This window comes from Kryptolebias marmoratus, linkage group LG15 (genome assembly GCF_001649575.2).
Source record: "Kryptolebias marmoratus isolate JLee-2015 linkage group LG15, ASM164957v2, whole genome shotgun sequence".
NCBI lineage: Eukaryota > Metazoa > Chordata > Actinopteri > Cyprinodontiformes > Rivulidae > Kryptolebias > Kryptolebias marmoratus.
In genome coordinates this window covers 22,979,347-22,998,696 of record NC_051444.1, presented here as the reverse complement: position 1 = coordinate 22,998,696, position 19,350 = coordinate 22,979,347, and the positions used below count along the sequence as shown (strand labels likewise).

The 19,350-nt window shown below is 42.5% G+C and overlaps 2 protein-coding genes across 2 annotated transcripts in view; both read right to left on the bottom strand.

Annotated features, from left to right (window-relative positions):
• Positions 1 to 6,059, bottom strand: part of uacab (uveal autoantigen with coiled-coil domains and ankyrin repeats b) — a 35,540-nt gene extending 29,481 nt beyond the window's left edge. Inside the window, exon 1 of the mRNA XM_017419625.3 lies at positions 5,833 to 6,059. Within this exon, the coding sequence (XP_017275114.1) occupies positions 5,833 to 5,880 (48 nt within the window). The 5' untranslated portion in view covers positions 5,881 to 6,059. The remainder of the gene's footprint in view (positions 1 to 5,832) is intronic.
• Positions 6,060 to 10,051: 3,992 nt separating this feature from the next.
• LOC108237916 (mortality factor 4-like protein 1) overlaps positions 10,052 to 19,350 on the bottom strand; it is a 13,349-nt gene continuing 4,050 nt past the window's right edge. The window contains exons 6-12 of the mRNA XM_017419651.3: positions 19,053 to 19,078; positions 16,963 to 17,051; positions 16,033 to 16,134; positions 13,290 to 13,378; positions 12,626 to 12,798; positions 11,525 to 11,609; positions 10,052 to 10,901 (exon numbers count right to left, since the gene is read on the bottom strand). Coding sequence (XP_017275140.1) covers positions 10,817 to 10,901; positions 11,525 to 11,609; positions 12,626 to 12,798; positions 13,290 to 13,378; positions 16,033 to 16,134; positions 16,963 to 17,051; positions 19,053 to 19,078 — 649 coding nt within the window. The 3' untranslated portion in view covers positions 10,052 to 10,816. The remainder of the gene's footprint in view (positions 10,902 to 11,524; positions 11,610 to 12,625; positions 12,799 to 13,289; positions 13,379 to 16,032; positions 16,135 to 16,962; positions 17,052 to 19,052; positions 19,079 to 19,350) is intronic.

Sequence of the window (19,350 nt, the reverse complement as noted above, 5' to 3'; positions counted from 1 at the left end):
GGTTGATGAGAGTTTAGTAAACACCATCCTGGATGACAACCTTTGTTTTTGCTTTTAGAGGAATTTGGCAGGCGACGCAGCGAGACTGCAGTTTTGAGGCTCGCTACTAAAACCGTCCCACCATCCCCATGATAAAGCTGCTTTTTATGGCTCAATACAGAAAAAAAAGGCAGGATATTCAAAGGTTGTGTTCAGCGTAGAGAAGGACAAACTCTTTTGCCGATTAGCACCGTGACGTTTAGGATTTCCTTCCGTCACTAAACGCTGTGCTGATGTTTCCGAGCTATCATGAGACGATGGCACACTATCTTTGTGTGGTTTTTCAGACTGGCACCGTGTCAAAGTCACTTAATGAAACGACACCAAAAACAGTTGGCTCTGAGTACGACATATTTTCTGAGCAAACATAACAGTATGCTGCGGAGGTCAGCTTGGGTCATTTAAGGAGAGCAGAAAATTTTTAATTTACACATATTTAGTGCTTGTAAACTTAAAATCTGAAGATTGGTTGTGATAAAGGCATATTATAAGTTATTTTAAATCGATACAACTCGAATTGATTTTGAAAAACAATAGAGCTGCTTCCAGAATATTCAGATTTCTTGTTTCATAGTGGAAAGAAATGGAGCAATCTGCAGAGATAAAACTGGAATGAACGTTTATGCAAAGTGAGAACTGCATTTTGATGTTTGTCGTTTTTGTGGTGCTCCGCGCACCACAAAAACGACAAACATCAGGGAAAAGGAGGAATTTGGAGCGCTTGTTTCATTGTTTAATCAGTGCCTATCAAGACACTGCATGAGATAAGTGCGCCCGTTTTTTCTCCCGCCACAAACCCTCCAACGTGTCATTGATCATTAACACAAAAATCAAAACTGCTGATGGGGCGTGGCGTCGAACACTTCCTGCTCAGCCCCCTGACTCGTGATTCACCGGGGTTATTCTGTAACCTTCTTTTCTCTACGACATACTCCTGTCCCAAATGTAACGTGATGCGGCCTCCTGCTGCAGGGTGAATGGCGGCACTCAGGTGGTGATCTTGTTATTTGTTCTGGACGAGGTAAATTTATTAATAAACTGCAACTCAAAGTGTGAGGAAGCGTTCGCTCCCTTCAGTCGAACTCCGTTGCGATAAGAAGCCTTACAGGCAGACTTAAAGCTCGATGACGAGAAGCAAAACCTCTGGAACGAACGAGATATGAAGTCCAGTCGCCTTTTTTTAATCAAAATAAAACTCTATGTGCTTTTCCACCACCACGTGCACGCTATCAAAAGTCCACAAGGACTTGATGAAGCACATCCGACAAAGTTAAACTCCAACTAGAATAACGCAATTGACACTTCTGATAGCTTTCGTGTGAGAAGAATAACAAAAATACTTCAAAAAGCCTTAGTAAATCCAGGTGCTTTGTTTCCTTAGGTTGGTAGAAGACTGACGAATGAGCCGACTCATCCGTGCACCGGACTGCGTCAGGTGCCTTCGGCTTTCCTGTTCACAGGAAACAAGGTGAGGATGCAGACATTCGCTGTGACAATAAACGGTATGTGGACTGATTTCAAAGCAAACCAGGAAATCCAGTCTGTTCATTTTTCTCCTCTCTCTCTCTCTCGCGGTCAGGTCCTCGCCAGCCGTTGGGCTCGCTCTCGTCCTCTTTACTTCCTCAACGACGTCCCTTAGTTCCTGAGCAAACCGCAGGTGAATTCCTCACCATTGTTACCTCAATCAAACTATTTTCCCCTACCTGTAGCCTACCGTGTTTCCTGCACTATAGGGCGCACTGGATTATGAGACAATGAATGAATGAATGAATGAATGGTTTATTTTTGAACTTTTGTCATATATAAAGTGCACCAGACTATAAGGCGCATTAAGCGAAACAAAACTGTCTTTTCGGAGAAAACTGCACCAATGTAAGTGTCAAGTATAAACGCCTCAAATGCTCGCTCAGGTCCGCACGCTGTGCGTGGAGCCCTACGCGACTATAACTGAGCCTTAATGCTGCAAACGGTGCAGCTTTGTAGTTTAACCAAAGTCATACTAAAACATTACGACTTCTTACATATATAAGTTGCTCTGGATTATTTGTTTTTTTGAGAAAATTAAGGCTTTTAAGTGCGCCTTATAGTCCATAAAATATGGTAATACTTAGCAGTGCGGTACATATTCTCATATTGACAGCGAAACTCCAAGAGTCGTCCTTCTTTTTGCCTGCAGTAAGATGGAGCATTAAAAAAGGCTGTAATTTAAAGAAAGTTTGTGTTTGTTTTTATAAAAGTGCCTTTATGTTTTAGTGAAGTAAGAGGTCTTTTAAAAGGGTCTATAAAGATGCTAAAAGTGATAATAAAACAAGTTGTCTCTCATCATGTTTTCACTTAGTGGGAGAGAGCAGCTGAGTCATTAAAATGAGGGCGCTATCATTGTGAAGGAGGGGAAAAATAAAAAATAAAAAACTGCAACACAAATATGTGAAGTGGCTGCCAAAGACATCTGGGCAACCTGCCTACGAATGATCTAGGTGTGCATGGGAAACCTCGCCGCATCCGAGCAAGGGCAAGGCGTTTGAGGAATGTCACTCCAACCAGACCCAGATCCTAATCGGTCCAAATACATTCTTACACGTTTATCTTTTTTTTTATGCTGAGTTTTAGGATTTGTTTTGACAGTGAAGGAGAGACAACGGCTGAGAAGCAGGCTTTGTTTTAATTCCTGAGTGTTTCTGAACGCACCGCCTGAATCTAAGATATGGTTTATTCTTAACTTTCTTTTGGGTTTTGTTCATTTTCTGGTTCCAGTTTCCATAACGTCCACATTTTACTACTTTGATCCAGCAAATCAAGATCCCCACTCTGGGCTGTGTAAAACAAACAGGAAACTTTTTAATAATTGTGTCATTAATCATGAAAATACCCAACAGTACTGAAAGCAACAAACGTCTCCAGTCGCGTTTTATAGGCTTGCCTTTTTTTTTTTTTTTTTTTTTCTTTTTCTTTTCAGTTATTCAACGCAACGCTCACGAAAAAGCCTCGTCTGCACAGAAGAAAAACAGAAACTGGAGTCGGAGCAGAAACCCTCGTCCAGCCTCTTAGCTGAGATTATGTTTTCAGACTTTTTATTTAACTTCCTTAAAACATTTTTAAACGGCATAGTTGGCATTCCTTGGCTACATCCTACCTCACTGGGAAACTATTACTGAGAAATATTAAAGAGCACAGTAAAACAAGCCAGTGTCCCGAAGACAAGGTCATGGTTATGGTCTGAACAGGACACGTAGGGTTTTCACTTTCGGTACATTAGTTATTAAATCTGGTAAGTTAATAAATTATTTATTTAAAAAAAGAGACAGAAGTGATGATGGGGTAATATAGGTGGAGGCAGTTAAGGTTTTAGGGGGAGGTTTGGCAACAAAACAAGCTCCGTTCACAAAACACTTCAAGCTGGGACTGAGATGAGGCGAGACAACATGGAGGGTGGAAGTCAACCCGGCGCTGACACGCTTCTGCGCCACCGAGCAAGAAGCCGTCACGGCCGACACGTGAGAAGGGAGAGAGCTGGGCTCTGCGGTGTGACGTGGAGACGACAGGCGGTCTGTGTGACCTGGCGGACATGTCCCACACGCAATTCCTCGACTCCATGATGCCAGCTCCATTAATGAACGCTCACACCTTCGTGGCTCGCAGGCGGCTCGCTCTGCGCTTCCTTGATCAGCCGGAAGCTACTCGTCTTTACAGCCAGATCCCAGACCTGTCTCATGAACTCGCCGACAGCTCGTTCACGTACTAAAAGCAGGTTTCGTTTTCAATTCCCTCTCACCACTCCTAGTTGAAAAACTCTTTCCTTTTCCTAAATATCTCCTCGCCTTACAAGGACGCTGGAGATCCTGAGCAACTACAAAAGAAATTTATGCAAGCAGTTCTCAATAAGCCTCGGTCACTGTCACCGAACGCCTTGATGATTGATGGATGCTTCATGAGCATCAACGGGTTCAAGTCCAAGTGTCATGACTCACTATGCAACGCAAGACAGCTGCGGTTTTACCTCTGACAGCACATTGGGTTTAAAGAACGTTCAGCATTCTCACTCGAAAGTGCTTCCAGTTCTGTCTGTGTGCCGCTGTCCTTCAGGCACATGTCTTCTCAGGGGAACGCTACGTTATGAGACCATCACGTAGAACCTGAGCAGAAAAGTCACACCCGGCCTTCAGCGCACCTCGAACTTTCTCAGAGGTCACCAGAAAAAAGACCGCTTTCCTCTGCTTTACGGAGGGACGTCACTAAGAAAGTGGGGGGGAAAAAAACATCGCCGCGGATAAAATACCGTTTCAATCCTGAAAAGGCTTCTTTTCACTCGAAAACGGGGAGGAGAGGGGGGGAGCTGACAGTTTTACTACACATTAGGGCTTCGAGCCTTTCTCATGGTAATTACTGGGAGGTGAAAACAACACGGTGCCAAAACACCCGCTTCATGCCGAACTGTGCAGAACTTATTCAGATTAGCTTTGCAGAGACTCAGAGCTGTATGAATGTGTGTGTGTGTGTGGATGGGGAAATGAGGGCACAGGTTGTGTCATAAAGCGCTTTGAGTGCATAGAAAGGTGCTATATAAGTACATCCCATTTACCATTCAATTTAAATTGTAATTACTTTTGAATAAATGATGTCTCAAGGCCACAGGTGGGCTGTGAAAGAAATAAATCTGTCTTCTATGGCGCTTTATAAGTAGCACTATTTCACACTAACACATTACATCACATTAACTCTTTACAAAATTGAATTAAGCGTACAAAAACACACATGCTGTACCCAAGGAGACTAACATTCCTGGAAGGACTTATGTGCATCCCTGGCGTCAAGGAATCCTGACGGATCATTGCTACGAATTCCTCGGAGATGTCAAGATTTTGTGTTTCCAAAAAAAAAAAAATCTCCTATATTTTGTTCCAGGCATGCTTTTAGACAACACGACGGTGTAAGAGCCAGGTGTTGGTGTTCGGTTTATTCGTGGATTAGGTTTGTGGCAAAGAAGATCAAATCTTGAGCTGGCAGATAATGGATCGGGAAACCTCTCTGACATATTTTAATCCATGTAGAGGTCTAATCATTGTTACTATTTCAGAATAAAGTGGACTTCTTTTCATCGTATAAACGATCAGTGTGTTTAAATAGCATGAATAGGGCATTTTAAGACACTAAATGGATGCTGGAACTGCAACTTTTTATATTAACAAAAGTAAAACGCACTTATAACCAATGCAGGTGTCATTTTACTCAAGTTAAAAGATCTTATATCATAATGTTTAACTTCTCCTTGGTTATATGAACACTAACAAACGCAAAACTGTAATATAACAGGACATTTCAACAGGTCAAGGGCCTGAAAACGCAATCATAATGTTCACTGTGGCCACTAAAGTAGTTTTAACTTGTTGTTGGTGCGTAAAGGCCAAAACCTGATCGATTCAGGAGGTTATAGATAACCCACATAGAGACCTCTGTATGTGAGGTGATAAGAGCCAGAGAAAAGACACTTCGCAGTACTGATTTAATCTTTGTTTGGGAACAACAGCGGAGCTCAGTGCTGAACAATTAGTTCCGAAACACCCGAACCCGAGTCCGTGCATAAATAAAGACAGGGGTTTCGGCGCCCGGAGCTGCAGGTGTTTTTAACCACGGCCACCGTGGGAACGTGGTGTGGCAGTCAGGGTGGGAATTATACGAATAATAACCAACACCCACCTACCCCCGTGAATGAAAACACACCTCGACTAGATGTGGTCATCGTTCTTCAGCCGGGGGGCATTAGCAAAACTAGGCGAGGAGCAGTTATCAACTTACTGTGATGGTGACTTCGTGCTTTTTCAGTCGATACTTGAGGCTCTTCATCTTCGCGAAGTGTCGCTGGTTGACGTTCAAAAGTACCCCCCGCCGCAGAGGCTCACACACGGAACTCGCACTTCCCCGAAAAGTCCCAATAAAGTTAAGTTGTTGTTTTTTTTTAATCTCGTCTCTTGTCCCAGCAGCCTGAGTTTCACCTGACGCTTAACCGCAAAAACTCTGGGCACGCTGTGATTGGCAGGCTCTTCGAGCCAATCGAAACGGAGCATGCGCGGTAGGTTGAGGTTTCATCCAATGGGATGCCGGGAAGGGGCGGGATTTCCTTGTAAGAAAAAAAATAAAAAAATAAAAGTCCCTCTGGGAAATGTTGGAACGGAGCAGAGCAAGGAAAAGGCAGGTTTACCTGAGAACAGGAACTACCGTGGCGACAGAACAACCGGGAACAAAAAACACTGACAAATACTTTGATTTAATCAACCAGTTACATGAAAACTACAGTACATGGTTTTACATTAACACCTAATTATCGTGTCACCAAAACTGTAGTTTTTGTGTACTAGCCCTTCACAATAAAATCCCTAATCCAAAAGAATCCACAAAGAACCAAAGGCAAAAAAGGATTGTAAGAAAAACAAACCTTTCTTTGAGACTAGTTGCTCAATGTACTAAATCACATCCTTATCCAGAGTAAAGTCAAATATTTGGAAGAATGTTTTATCGCTGCTGTGTAAAATAGTTATCATTCTTCGTAGGTTTACCTCACTCAAGCAGAATGATTGTTTTACTGCTACATTTTTTGTCTATATAAAAAAAGATAAAATGAAGCAGGAAACTGAGACAAGAAGTTTAAGATCTTTGAAGGAATTAATTTGCAAAAAAAAAGGTTGTGAAATGTTGCTCCCTTGTGGCTGTCGAGGACGCCCAGCTCTTCACACAATTTAAAAGAAGTAAATAAAGTTGACATTTTTACTAGATTATGACAAAAAGAAAACTTGGCAGAAATTTAAAGCATGTCAGCTGGGACTGCATGCTCACAGCTAATCTGGATGATCAGCAAGTGCTGTGTGGTTTTCCCAATTTATTTTGACAGCAAAGCTTAGATTTTAAATGCACGTGCAGCATCAAATTTACATTTAAATTTACCTTGTGCTTACTTTGAGGAAAATATTTAACTAATAGCTTTGAGCACTTGAACGCGGCCCTCTTCCTTTGTCCGCGTTTCCATGGCGACGGCGTTGCCCCGGAGACGATGCCATGGAGACCGGTGCTCTTCTGAACTGGAAGCTCAGGGGCTCCGATACGAGCGGCCGGCACGGTGAATTACTGACTTTGTACCGACCGTCCAGAGGCTCTTTTCTGCTTCTCTGGGTCCAAACAAGGAGTGCGGGTCTCGCACAAACACAGGGTGGCCATGTGTGCACCCGAATGCAACGCCAAAGGAACCGAAGTCTGCAGGGCCGGCCCTAGACATCTGGGGGCCCTGAGCGGAATAAGTTTTGGGGGCCCTATTTTGCCATAAAAAATACACAAAACCAAAGGATGTCTGCAATTATTAACTGTATGCATTACATTTTTAAATCATGTATATTCAATTTAAAAAAAATACTTTATTAATCCCAAAGGGAAATTAAATGTTGTTGTAGCTCACCATCCTGGTTTTGTTAAAGAGTTGTTATAGATGCTGATGGCCTCCTGTGGAGCCATGAAGGCTGAGCTCTAGAAGCACAGGTCTTGAAGTCCTGGGTGATCTCCCGGACCAGGCGCTGGAAGGACAGCTTCCAGATGAGTGGCTTGGTGGACTTCTGGTAGCGGCGGATCTCCCCAAGAGCCACAGTACCGGATCTGAGCTGTGAGGCGTCTTCACTCCGCCGGGGTAACCGGGGCAATCCTGCAAGTGGGAGCGTTAACCTCCGGTACGTCACCTCTTGTCTAAGTCTAGCTTCCACATCTCTCTCCCAGATCTTCATCATGTGGCTCGTCATCCCCTGTAATTGCTACAACTCTGTACATCACCCTTGTTTTTAAACATCGGCACCAACACACTTCTCCTCCATTCCTCAGGCATTTTCTCACTCTCTAAAGTGCCATTGAACAAGCAAGTCAAAAACCTCACCTTCATCTCTCCTAGACATTTCCATACCTCCACTTGTACGTCATCAGGTCCAGCTGCCTTCCTCTTCTTCATCCTCACTGATCTTTTCCACTTCCTGGTCCACACTTTCTATGACCTTTCCTATTCTTTCCCTTTCATTCTCTTCATTCATCAGCTCCTCAAAGTACTCCTTCTCGTCACACTCTCTTCTCTTGTTAGAACGTTACCGTTTCTATCTTTAACAAGCCTAACCTGCTGCACATCGTTTGCAGCCTGGTCCCTACGAGTCTTTCTGTCCCTCATCACCAGCGCAGCACCTGTATTTAATGAGGCTGAAGCAGGCCACCCTCAGACTCTTAAAAAGCATACTTCCTCCTTTAAAGGACATTCATCATCAGCAGATGCAGGACCAGAGCAGGAAACGTCACCCTGCCCGTGAGCTGTTCTCCTTCCTCCCCTCAGGCCGCGCAGCCTGAGAGCTCCAACACACAGCCAGGCTCGGCTGCAGCTCCTACCCTCAGGCTGTGAGGCTCATGTTGTGTTTTATTGTTCTTGCTGTGCTTTTATTTGCTATTTGTTTGTAACCGTGGGCTTTAATGGAACGATCTTAGATTTGGGAGCGTACCTTTAATGACAGGATGGAGGTTACAGTGAAACCCCCTCCTGTTTTTGTTTTTTCTTTTGGATTTGTTTTTAAATTTTTTATATTTGGATCTTTTTTAATATGTAGATTTCTTGATTTTCTTCCCAAACGTACATGGGTTTGTGATAGATAAAGATTAGATAATTTCCTCTCCACCTAATCCAGCGCTCCGTGCTGCTCCGACATCATTCCTTGTTTGGGATCAGGTTCTGATCTCTGGTCCAAATAAACGTGTACGTCAGTGAGAGGACGTCTGGGCGATGCTCCGTCATTTTCATCATTAAAAAGAAGCTGCTCACACATGGACCGTAAATTATCGGCACGACTGTTTGTTTGCAGCTTCTGCACCTGACAAGGTGGAGCGGGGCCGGAAAGTCCCTCACTGTGGCGCCTGTTTCTGTGCTGAAGCTGCAGGTGGAGCAGATCAAAATGTTGCTCAGGAACCAGGAGGCACACAGCAACTTTTCACGTCAGAGCTCTGTGGTGTGTCTCGTCTCAAACCAGAACCTCCAATCATCACTTTACCTCAGCCGGACCAGCCCTTCTGCTGTTCTGGACACACAGAGTTGCAAACCCCTGCTCTGCATCCTTCAGTAAACTCTCCCTGTAGTTGGTCATAAACTCGCCATACGTGCTAAAAGCTTAATGCACAACTCTGTTGAGCAATTAGAGATATTTTGACCCCTGAAAAGGAAAAAGCTCCATCATCCGGGGGGAGGTCGGAGCCAGTTGAGGTGGTTCAGGTACCTGATTAGGACGCCTCCCTCGGGAAGTTTTCTGGTCAAGTTGCATTAAGAAGAGACCTTGAGGCAGACCCAGAACTCCCTGGAGGGATCATGTATCCTCTCTGGTCTGGGAACACCTTGGGATCCCCCAGGAGGAGCTGGAGAGAGTCACTGGGGAGAGGGATTTCTGGGTTTCCATCCTGGACCTGCTGCCTCCAACCTGACCACAGATAAGTGGTAGAAGATGGATGGATGGACGGACATTTTAGATCCTTATCTTTATCCAGCAGTATTATGTAAAATAACTGAACACAATAATCTACATTTATAGAAACACAAGGGTTAAATTCACCTAAGCAAATGATCCTAATACAACTTTCACCTCTGATAAGACAGAATCCTCCTTAAAGTCAGCAGGAATTTGAAATTATTCCATACGGCACTGTACTTCATATTTTATCCCTCGCGTTTTGTGGGTTTAAGGACATTTTCTGGTAAAATAAACAAGCCAAATGTGCAGAACTATAAAGCGTTGCCCGAGGAACCATTCATCCCTTCGGTTCTGGTTGTTTATTTTAGCTTTCTGACTGCAGCTGAGACGGGTGGGAACAGTTTGGAAGCAAGCTTCTCTTGCTGACAGTTTAATAATTCATTCATAATCACCGATTCATACTTATCATGGCATATATATATATATATACACAGTATTCAGGCAGTGGGTTATGTGCTGTGACAGCCCTAAATAAATCAGAAGACAAGTTGACAATAAGTTCAGTGTTTATTGTTGCTGAAGTTTTCATCGTTGCACATTTTCAACATAAATACTGAAACTCGAACGGACGACCTTTACACACGGCACATTTTTTTATAGGTTGTTTTTATGAACTCACATGTGCGTGAAAGATGAAAGCCATCGCTCAGCGTCTTGTCAGCCAAAACTCAAAGCCCGGCTCGCAGCGTCCGTCTTGGTGTCCGCCGCGCTCCGAGGCTGCGTAGCGCCGCCGCGCTCGCCTTCGTCAGTCTGTCAGGGACATTGAGCAATGTGCGTCTTCGAGGAACGAACCATTTACAAGATATTAACAAGAGAACACAATAAAAAGATGCGTAGAAACGTACGGAACTGTTTTTCCTTTATCATCCTTTTTTTTTTATACAAATTGATACAAATGCACAAGATACAAAAAGCTTCTAATAAGTGGCTGCTAACCGTGTGGTCCAGCGTTAAATTGCACCTCGTGTGGTAGAAGAAACATTAATAATTACACACATGCAACAGTAACAAGCACCTCAGCTGGAACACAAAAACAAACACCATAAAAGCTGCTTGAGAAACTTTTCTTTTTGTCCTTTCAAACAAAGTGATATAAAATTGAAAAGGTAGAGAATGCCTTTTCTTTTGATCTCTTAACCACGACAAGCCCCTAACCCATCGGCTCGAGTGAAAAAGTCCATCACAGTCTGCACTCCAAAGTGTAGAAGTGCTTGTTTTTTGTTTTTTGTCTCGTGTCCCGCTGCTCAGAGCTCTCACACGGCTTTGCGGTGGTACTCGGGGGGTGCCACCTCGTAGTCGCCGGCGCTGAAGAGGGTGGCCGAGTTCTTTACCAGGTACCTGAAGAGGGGGAAAAAAAAAAAAGAGGGTCGCAGGCTGTCACTGTGGAGCGAGGTGGAAATGGATGTTACTGACGGCTCGAAGAAACGAGCTGCTGCCTGCGAACCAAACCTCAGCCGACTGACTGCAGCACAAGAACGTCTAAAATGTGGCGGAGCAGTCGCTGAGAGTCATCCCTAACACATACTCTGAGCATTAAACTGTTACACAAGATCGGACGCGAATTTATTTTTAAAACAACTCCTGTCATTCCTCAGCACAAGACCATCTTAGTGGCCTGGAAGGAGGTGGAATGCTAAAGGAGGCCTTTCATTTTATTTCACGTTTTGAGATGATTTAAGTCATCCGCCATGAATAATCCAGAAAATAATTTTAAATATGCATTCAATCCGTCCACCCCACCCAAACACTGGCTCTGCCTGCAGTAAAGTGTGGCGTGCACACAGGGTTTGAGCACGGCGGGGGGGAACCACCTTCCTGAGCTGAAATATCGATCTTGTGGCTTATGTTTTAAAGTGTTTTCGACAAGCATGGCTGCGCTAATGTGGAAGTGCAGGAGACGGGTCATCTGAGACTGAGTCGGACATGACATGGCGTCTCTGGAGCTCTGCCGGGAGGCTTACTTGAGGAAATCTTGGAGGTAACTGAGCAGCAAGGCCAGGCTCTTCTCGTCCAGCAACGTGTAGGCCAGCATGGCTCCGATACGAACTGTTGGTCGAAACAAAACACGCTTAAAGAAATCAGTTATTATTTAATACTGTTGTTGTTACCACAATTAGTGCTCAGACCATATTTACTAAATACTCAACATCTTCATTCTGCAGTGCCTACATGTGTCAGGAGATTTGTTGTAAAGATAAAAACTTTAAAAAGAAAAATATTTATTTTAAGTTTACTGCATGTACAAAAGGAAAATTCTGAAACTTTATTTGCAGTGGAAAATAGAAAAATTATCCAATGTGTAAACTAATAAATTGAATCATTTCTAGCAAAAGAAAAAAAAGAAAATAACAATTTTGAATTTTATGGCAGCAACTTATCTCCCAACGTCGTCAAAATTGGAGTTACATGATTAAAAAAAAGCAGTGAGTTTCACATTTGCAACACACATTCAAATTCATATTTGCTTCTGTTTATAAGTATTCAGTTTCCATTTGCTGTTTACTATTGGATGTCACAAAATTAATTTAATAATAAAAAAAAAACCTCAACAAATTTCCATCAAGATTTGAATCAATCAAATTGTTCAAATTCTTATTTTTCTTCTCAGGTTAAAAGATTGTTTGATTCGGAGCAAAATCTCTTTTTCCTTTTATGCAAATAAAATACAGATTCCAGGCTGATTTTGTAAATAAATAAGGTGGACATTAAAAATTATCCACAAACTACAGAACATCTGCTGCAATAACCTTTTCAAGGACCGATATTTTCTTTGTGCTTTCTAATTTTATATTAAAATGTGCTTTTATTCCACGAGATACGACTTGTTTTTAATTACTATTATGCATTATTATTATAATATTATGATATTTGCTTGGTTTCTGGAAAAAGTAATTAAAAAAAAACAAACAAGCAAAACAAACTAAAACCCTTACTTTGATAGGAATAAATGATATAAACTGATAATTGAAAAAAAGCAACCAGAAACCATCCATCCACTCACTCAGTTTAACACCGATGTCTTTGTTTATTGTGTGTTTGTGTCTTAGGCGGGGGCCCCTCACCGAACAGACGCAGCAGGTGTGGGGCTCCGTACACCTGGGACACGGGCAGCTCCGGGTGCTCGGCCAGGATCTCAGCGTACTGGGGCCTCTCGAACTTGTAAAGCAGCTGCGTGCCCAACATGACGTTGAAGTACTCCCGGATTCCTGCCACCACCTCGTTCACGGCGTACTCCCTGAGCGCACAGACGCACACCTGAAACCTGGCTTCTGCTGAAGCTCTTTAAACATCCCCTGAGCTGTGCACGAAAATTAAACAACCCCAGTGCCTTTGTGCCCAAAATCAGAATACAGAAAAAAAACAAAAAACAAAACAAAAGTAGGTCTAGAAAACATAAAAAAGGACATTTAAAAAGACGAACCTTATTTGCATTATCTGTTTTGAATAAAACACCATTTTTGCATGATGAGTAATTACAACTGAGGCAAGCTATCGTGCACAAAAAGCCTCACATTATGCAGAAAGCTCCAAGGAGCATAGAGCCGCCCATAAATGTTCCCACAGAAGGAAGCCGAGGACACTAATGTGGAAAACGCATTATGTGACGGGTGCCGTAATGAGGGGAACACATGCGGTGAGGCTGAACTTTATTGTGACAGAACACAGACACTTTCTTTACTTTGACATTCAGAAAACGTCACGGGTGTGAGTGTGTGTGGGTCTTACTTGTTGTCGGAGTTTCCTTTAGACTTCTTGTAGTTTGCATAGTCCTCTAAAACCATCTCCACACTCCTCTTGGCGGGCAAATGAAACAACTGGAAGCGACAGAAACTCGACCTTAACCAGAAGCTTGAAAGGTTATTATTACTCTCTGCACGTTACCTTTTTCCAGGTAGCTGCGCCTTTTTACTGACAGCCCAACGTGTAAATGTCAAGGCATCTTTCAATGTACAGGTTTTATTTATCGGAACATGACAAAATCAAAGGCCTAGCGATTGAAGGAATGCATATCGTCAGACGCCGTCTTACGATGAGAAGCGACAGTTTTCGCCAAACCTTGAAAATAACGTTATGTACGATCCATGCATGTGTTGTGGGGTTATTCTCGGCTACCACCACACCAAATTGTAGCTGGATATCTGTAAAGCTCACTGAGCTATAGCCCTGTTGCTAAGCTGTGGGAGCCATTCTGAACTGGGCTGACTCTGAAAGTTGAGTCGGTTGTGGAGGCAGATCTGGTGATTACTTTCTGGAGTTCAATTAAAACGAGTCCAGAGGTTCATGAGATCTTATCACCCTGTCGACAATACAAATAATCTGCCTATAATAAGATGATAAAATTAGGTAAATACAGCCTCCGGTGAACAAAAACAGCCAATCTTTCTGCTCTTTATTAACCTTTCTTTCACCAGGTAAATCCCATTGAGATCTCAGATCTCTTTTTCAAGGGAGGCCTGGAGGCAGCCTCACGAGCATGACTGAGGGAGGAAACCGGAGAAAACCCACGCAAACCTGCAAACTCCACACAGAAAGACCCAGGACCTCCTCGCTGTGAGGCAACAGTAGAAAACCACTTATCCGCCGTGCTGCCCATGCTGTTTGAGTAGTTTGTGCCCAGCTCTCTTTTAGTAATTCTGACTGACGGGTCGGGATCGTTTTCCTGTAACATGCCCTGATATCAGCCGAACATCAGCTCGTGGACAGATGATGAAGTGTCCAGGTTCAACGGCTGCACAGCAAACCATCCTCTCTCCAACACGGCAGCTTGACAGCTGCTGTGAAGCGTTGCTGCTGATTTGCTGCGGCTGTTCTTCCATCTCATCCGACCACAAACACTTAGATGCAGAAACCTTAGATGCAGCTTTACGAACCCTAAGCTGTGCTGCCATGTTCTTTTTCTACAGAGATGTATTTTTTTTCCTGGCAACCTTTTCAAGCCATATTGGTTGGGGCTTCCTCCAACTGTGCTGTCAAAACCTTTAACATTAACAGGCTAACTGAGGCCTGTGGAGTCTGAGGTGGAGCTTTTAGGGTTTTCTTAGCAACTGCACCGTCTGACCTGAGAGTGAACTCACTGAAAGCGTTCACTCCTGGGAAGACTGGCGGCTGTCTCCAATGTTCCCCGCCCCCACAAACTTGAAAAATCTTCCATAGAGCAGAACGACTGGCTCCAAACGGGCCCCGTTTCACGTCAAGACATTTTGGATTTGAAAGAGCAGAACGGAAACTGGCATTTTAAGGGAGGTCTGACGGGTGTCAAAGTGAAACGCAGCTGCCATTATTCTGTCCTCGGGGTCGTCCTGTTCGTTTGAATCGAAACGTTGGTTCTGATCTAGAAACTGACTGATTACCCCCCCTCTCTCTTCAGACCGAAGTGCTGAACTGATCAGCAGCATCTGGATCCAACTTGTTAGCTTTAAAATCCTAGAAATCAGACAGAAATCATTCCAGAGCTTTTCCCACCTTTACTGAGACACATGTACGCTGTACGGTTCAACTGGAAGAAAAAAAATCTGTTGGGGGGGGGGGGGGGGGGNTGGATGTTAGAAATGAAAATATACAAGAAGTCACTTAAGTAAGTGTGCTCACCCTTAACCTGATACTTTTCTGATTTAACACCAGCTTCAGTCATTCAGCTGCTTAAAATTTGTCAGATTGCAAAGAGCAGCCTTTCAGGTCACAACATCTCTATCAGATTTAGGTCTAAACTCTAGTCGGACCATTCCAAAATCTTTCCTTTCCTTCCGGCGAAGCCACTTATTTTTGTTTATTTGGATCATTATCGTTTCGAAAAATAAAATTCCCCTTCAGCTCGCTCGACACCTGAAGATCTTGGGCCAAAACAAACAGGAACTGTTCCCAAAACCGTCCACCTGGATTAAAACCCCAGCTACAGCTGAAGGGAAAAAAGCAAGCCCACAGCATGCTGCCGCCACCACCATGTTTCACTGTGGGGGACGGTGTTTGTTTTGGTAATCTGAAAGTCTCGTTCCTGCACCAAACAAACCTTTTGGAGTTGTTGCCAAAAAAAAAAAAAAAAAACAGATAAACTTCAGACTCGTCAGATCATAACACATTTTCCCCGCAAACATTTAGTGACAGTCAGCTGGGCATGGATATTTTTTTTTCCTGTAAAAAACAAAACAATCAGAAACTTTTGATGCTTTTTGAGCTCCCTGTGAGTCTTAGCTTCTGCTGTAGGATGAAACTAAGTAAATGTCAAGAAAATCCTGCTGGGACAACGGATCAGAGTCATTTTATTTGGTGGCAGGTTCCCGAGAAGCCTGAAGGATGTAATGAAATCAAAAGTTGCTTCGTTTTAGTTTCAGGGTGTGAACACTTCCACAGCCGGCTTATTGCATCTCTCTGTTATTGTTTTTATTTCAGTCGCGTTGTCGCAGTAAAGGTGAGGATCGTTTTCGAAATGATTAATCATGGCCTTGTTTTTTTCATGTTGTTGTTTTAACACCTGTTTCTGTCGTGTGATGAGGTCCCAGTCATCCACCAGCCAGGGTTTCAGCTCCTCGGGGATCTTCACCTTCACCTCCACACGGTTGGTGAACATCTCCTCCTACACACACACATTGTATCTTTAGAGCATACATGAAAACAATTGTACTTGTATGATGTCAAATTTCTAACATTTAAACTCATTACAAGAAAACTGCTGATTATAACCAGCTTTCAACCTCAAATTATTACATTTTTAGTTTAATATGAGACAAACATTTATTTTAGTAGGCACATCCCTCAGGGAATTAAAAAAAGAGCAACCTGCAAAAAACACGAATCAAATTCATGCACAATTACACCAACTCCTGGAACAGCTCTGCTTGGAGAATATGAGGAACATTAAGGACATTCGCTACAAAAGCTTCAGGCATAAAAATACTTTGGTTTCAACCCTGCTCATCCAATATTTTCTAATTCCACTTACATCTCTGCAAAGACGGTCGAGTGGGGCTTTTGATAGTTTGACGAAAAGATGTTTAGTCACATGATCAGTTGTGTATGTCATTGTAAAACGTTGGTACAGCTCTTTTTTTAAATTTTAAAATCGGACGTTTAAAGAAGTAGAAATGGTCATCTAGTCATTACCTCAGCTTAAAACTGAGAAATGCCAACAAATAATATAATTTCTTTATTTAACCAAAGACAAACTGAGAAAGGAAACAACGAGGAAAAGGTGAGTACATCTACACCACTTTCTTAAAAAACATAAAACGGTAATTTCTGCAATTGGCTGCCACAGCCACTGCTGCGCTCACATTCTGCTACTCGACTCAAACAGCTGCTTATAAAAGAAAAAAGAAAAATCTCTCTCCGACTTCTACACACTGACAGAGCTGAAGAATATTAAACAATTTAGGGAAAGTTGGAGGCCAGGGATGACACCTACACTCTCCACAGTGGGGTCGACCCGAGCCCGCTTCTTCCGTGGCGCCTGTGGAGTTTCTCCGCTGCTGGTTCCTTCACCCGGCCCTGGGGCTGAACAACACACTCATGAGAGAAAATACATTATGTAGAGCTGGAGGTGCTGTCAAAATGAAGTCCTTTTGAAGAGAAAACAGCTGCATATTCTATTCTGCAGCGTTTTGGACCGTTACTTTCTGCTGTAAATGTTATTTTCTTTAACATATCCACAGGTTTACTGCAGCACTTTAACATTACGGGACCACAAGCTTCTGGAGCTTTTCTGCTTCTTAGTGAGGTAACTTTAGGTTGAAATCCAGGTTTTCAGTGTCAGAAATCACCATAAAACCTTGCGCTGTAAAGTGAACCTGCTCTGAAGGAAACTGGGTCTGAGATAAGAGATCGATCCAGGTAAAAGTGGAACCTTGTAAGTAATCAATTCCTCCTCTGTCTTCTCACTCCAAACTGAAGAGGGCTCTTTGACTTTTACGGTCACGGTAAAAAAAAAAAGACGATTTCATGTATCAGGGCAAAATAAACACAACCTGATCTTTACAGAGATCTAAAATTATGTAACTCTAGTGAACAAAGCACACAACAGGTCAACCTTGGTCTACAGGACACTGTTCTAGACGTCCTGTGGTTCAGTCAGATGCCATATTGTTTAAAAAGAAGAGCTTTTCTCCTGGGAACCCTCCCAAAACAAGCCATATTTGTTGTTCAGTCTGTTTCTGCTTGTCCTGACTTGAACTTTAACCTTTAACCTGCTAACTGAGGTTTGTAGCATTTGCATTTCTCTGGGCATTGCATGGTCTGACCTTGGGGTGACTTTGGAAGATTGGCAGCTGTCCTAAATGTTTTCCACTTCTGAATAATCTGTCTCTCTGTAGAATGATGGACTCCAAGTTGTTTGGAAATGACCTTTAACCCCTCCCAGACGGATGGACATCCACAGCTGCTTCTCTAAGGTCATTGCTGATGTCTTTCCAGCCTGTCATTGTGCTAACACGCACACTGTACACTCCAGAGGGGCAAACTGATCCAAACATCTGGTTTTACAGAGCTGCTCGCACTGATGAGGATCGTGTTATCAAGTGTACTTGATCAGCAGCACCTGGCTGCTACTTTCTTCTTAAATCCTATAAAAACACACAGTTTCATCATTTTGGACTCTTTCTGTTGAATAAATAATGACGTGGTGGACTCTGTTGTGTTGTTGTAGACTCAATGTTAGATTTAAAGATCAGAGCGTATTTATTACATCTTGACACATAAAAACCTAAAACTGACAGACATGTCCGTTCTTTTTTAACCACGAGTGCATATATAAAAAGAAAATCTCATGTGGCCCGAAACAGGAAAAATACCAAACTTTCAGAATCTGTAGAAACCTTTAAAAACAGAGAACAGAGCATCAGACCCATTAAACGACATGAAATACTGTTCGTACACAACAAACCCTGAAAATAAACCTGAAATCTAAACCTTTTTTCTTCGCATTTTAGAGCCTGGTTGGCAGAAAAACTCTGCCCTTCGATTCAGAGCCCCTCGCTAATCCTTTTAATGTTTGCTCTTTGTTTTGTACAAAGTGCAATTAGAACCATTGAGAAGTCTAAGAACCTGCCACCAAACGACAAATAATCAAATTTGTTTGTGCTGTAGAAAAAATAGCTTGTTAAATCGAACATTCAGAAGATATTTTCCTGTTGCTTTAGCCCCACACAATGTTTTGCTTGACTCGGGTTTTAAAGAGCAATGTTTTTTCTCGACAGATTGTGATGATTAGTGGTGCTTTTGTTAGAAATACACAGCTCGGATCCATGATTGAGGCTTCATCCGGTTTACATAAACACACACATATTAGGAGCCGAAAAAACCGTCATTTGACAAACTGATAACCAGAGAAATGACAAATTATGAGTGTTTGGTCTTTTTACGACGAGCACGTTGTCTTTACTTGTTTCCTGATGGATAGATGGGTTTTCTGGAACAGCTCTGGCTTTAAATATTCAAAATTGGTAATAATTATGGTGATAAAAATGGGACAGACATGTAACATCAGAATATCTCACTTACTTTTCTGTTTTGCCTTTTTAACTTTCCTGGAAAGAAAAAAGAAAAGACAGATAAAAGCTTAAAGATTTAAAAAGAGAAGCCGTATATCTGCAACCGCATTTATAGATCACAAAAAAACATTATTCCATTTAAAACATTAACATTTTTAGTGTTTCTGTGCAAACATTAAACTTCTGTTTAAAAAAAAAACGGACCTAAAATCCATAAAAATGAAGGAAACTCAAAACATCTAATATGATATGCAAACAACACATCTTATAGAAGTTTTAGCCTGTTCTTGTGAACAATTTTGCTCAAG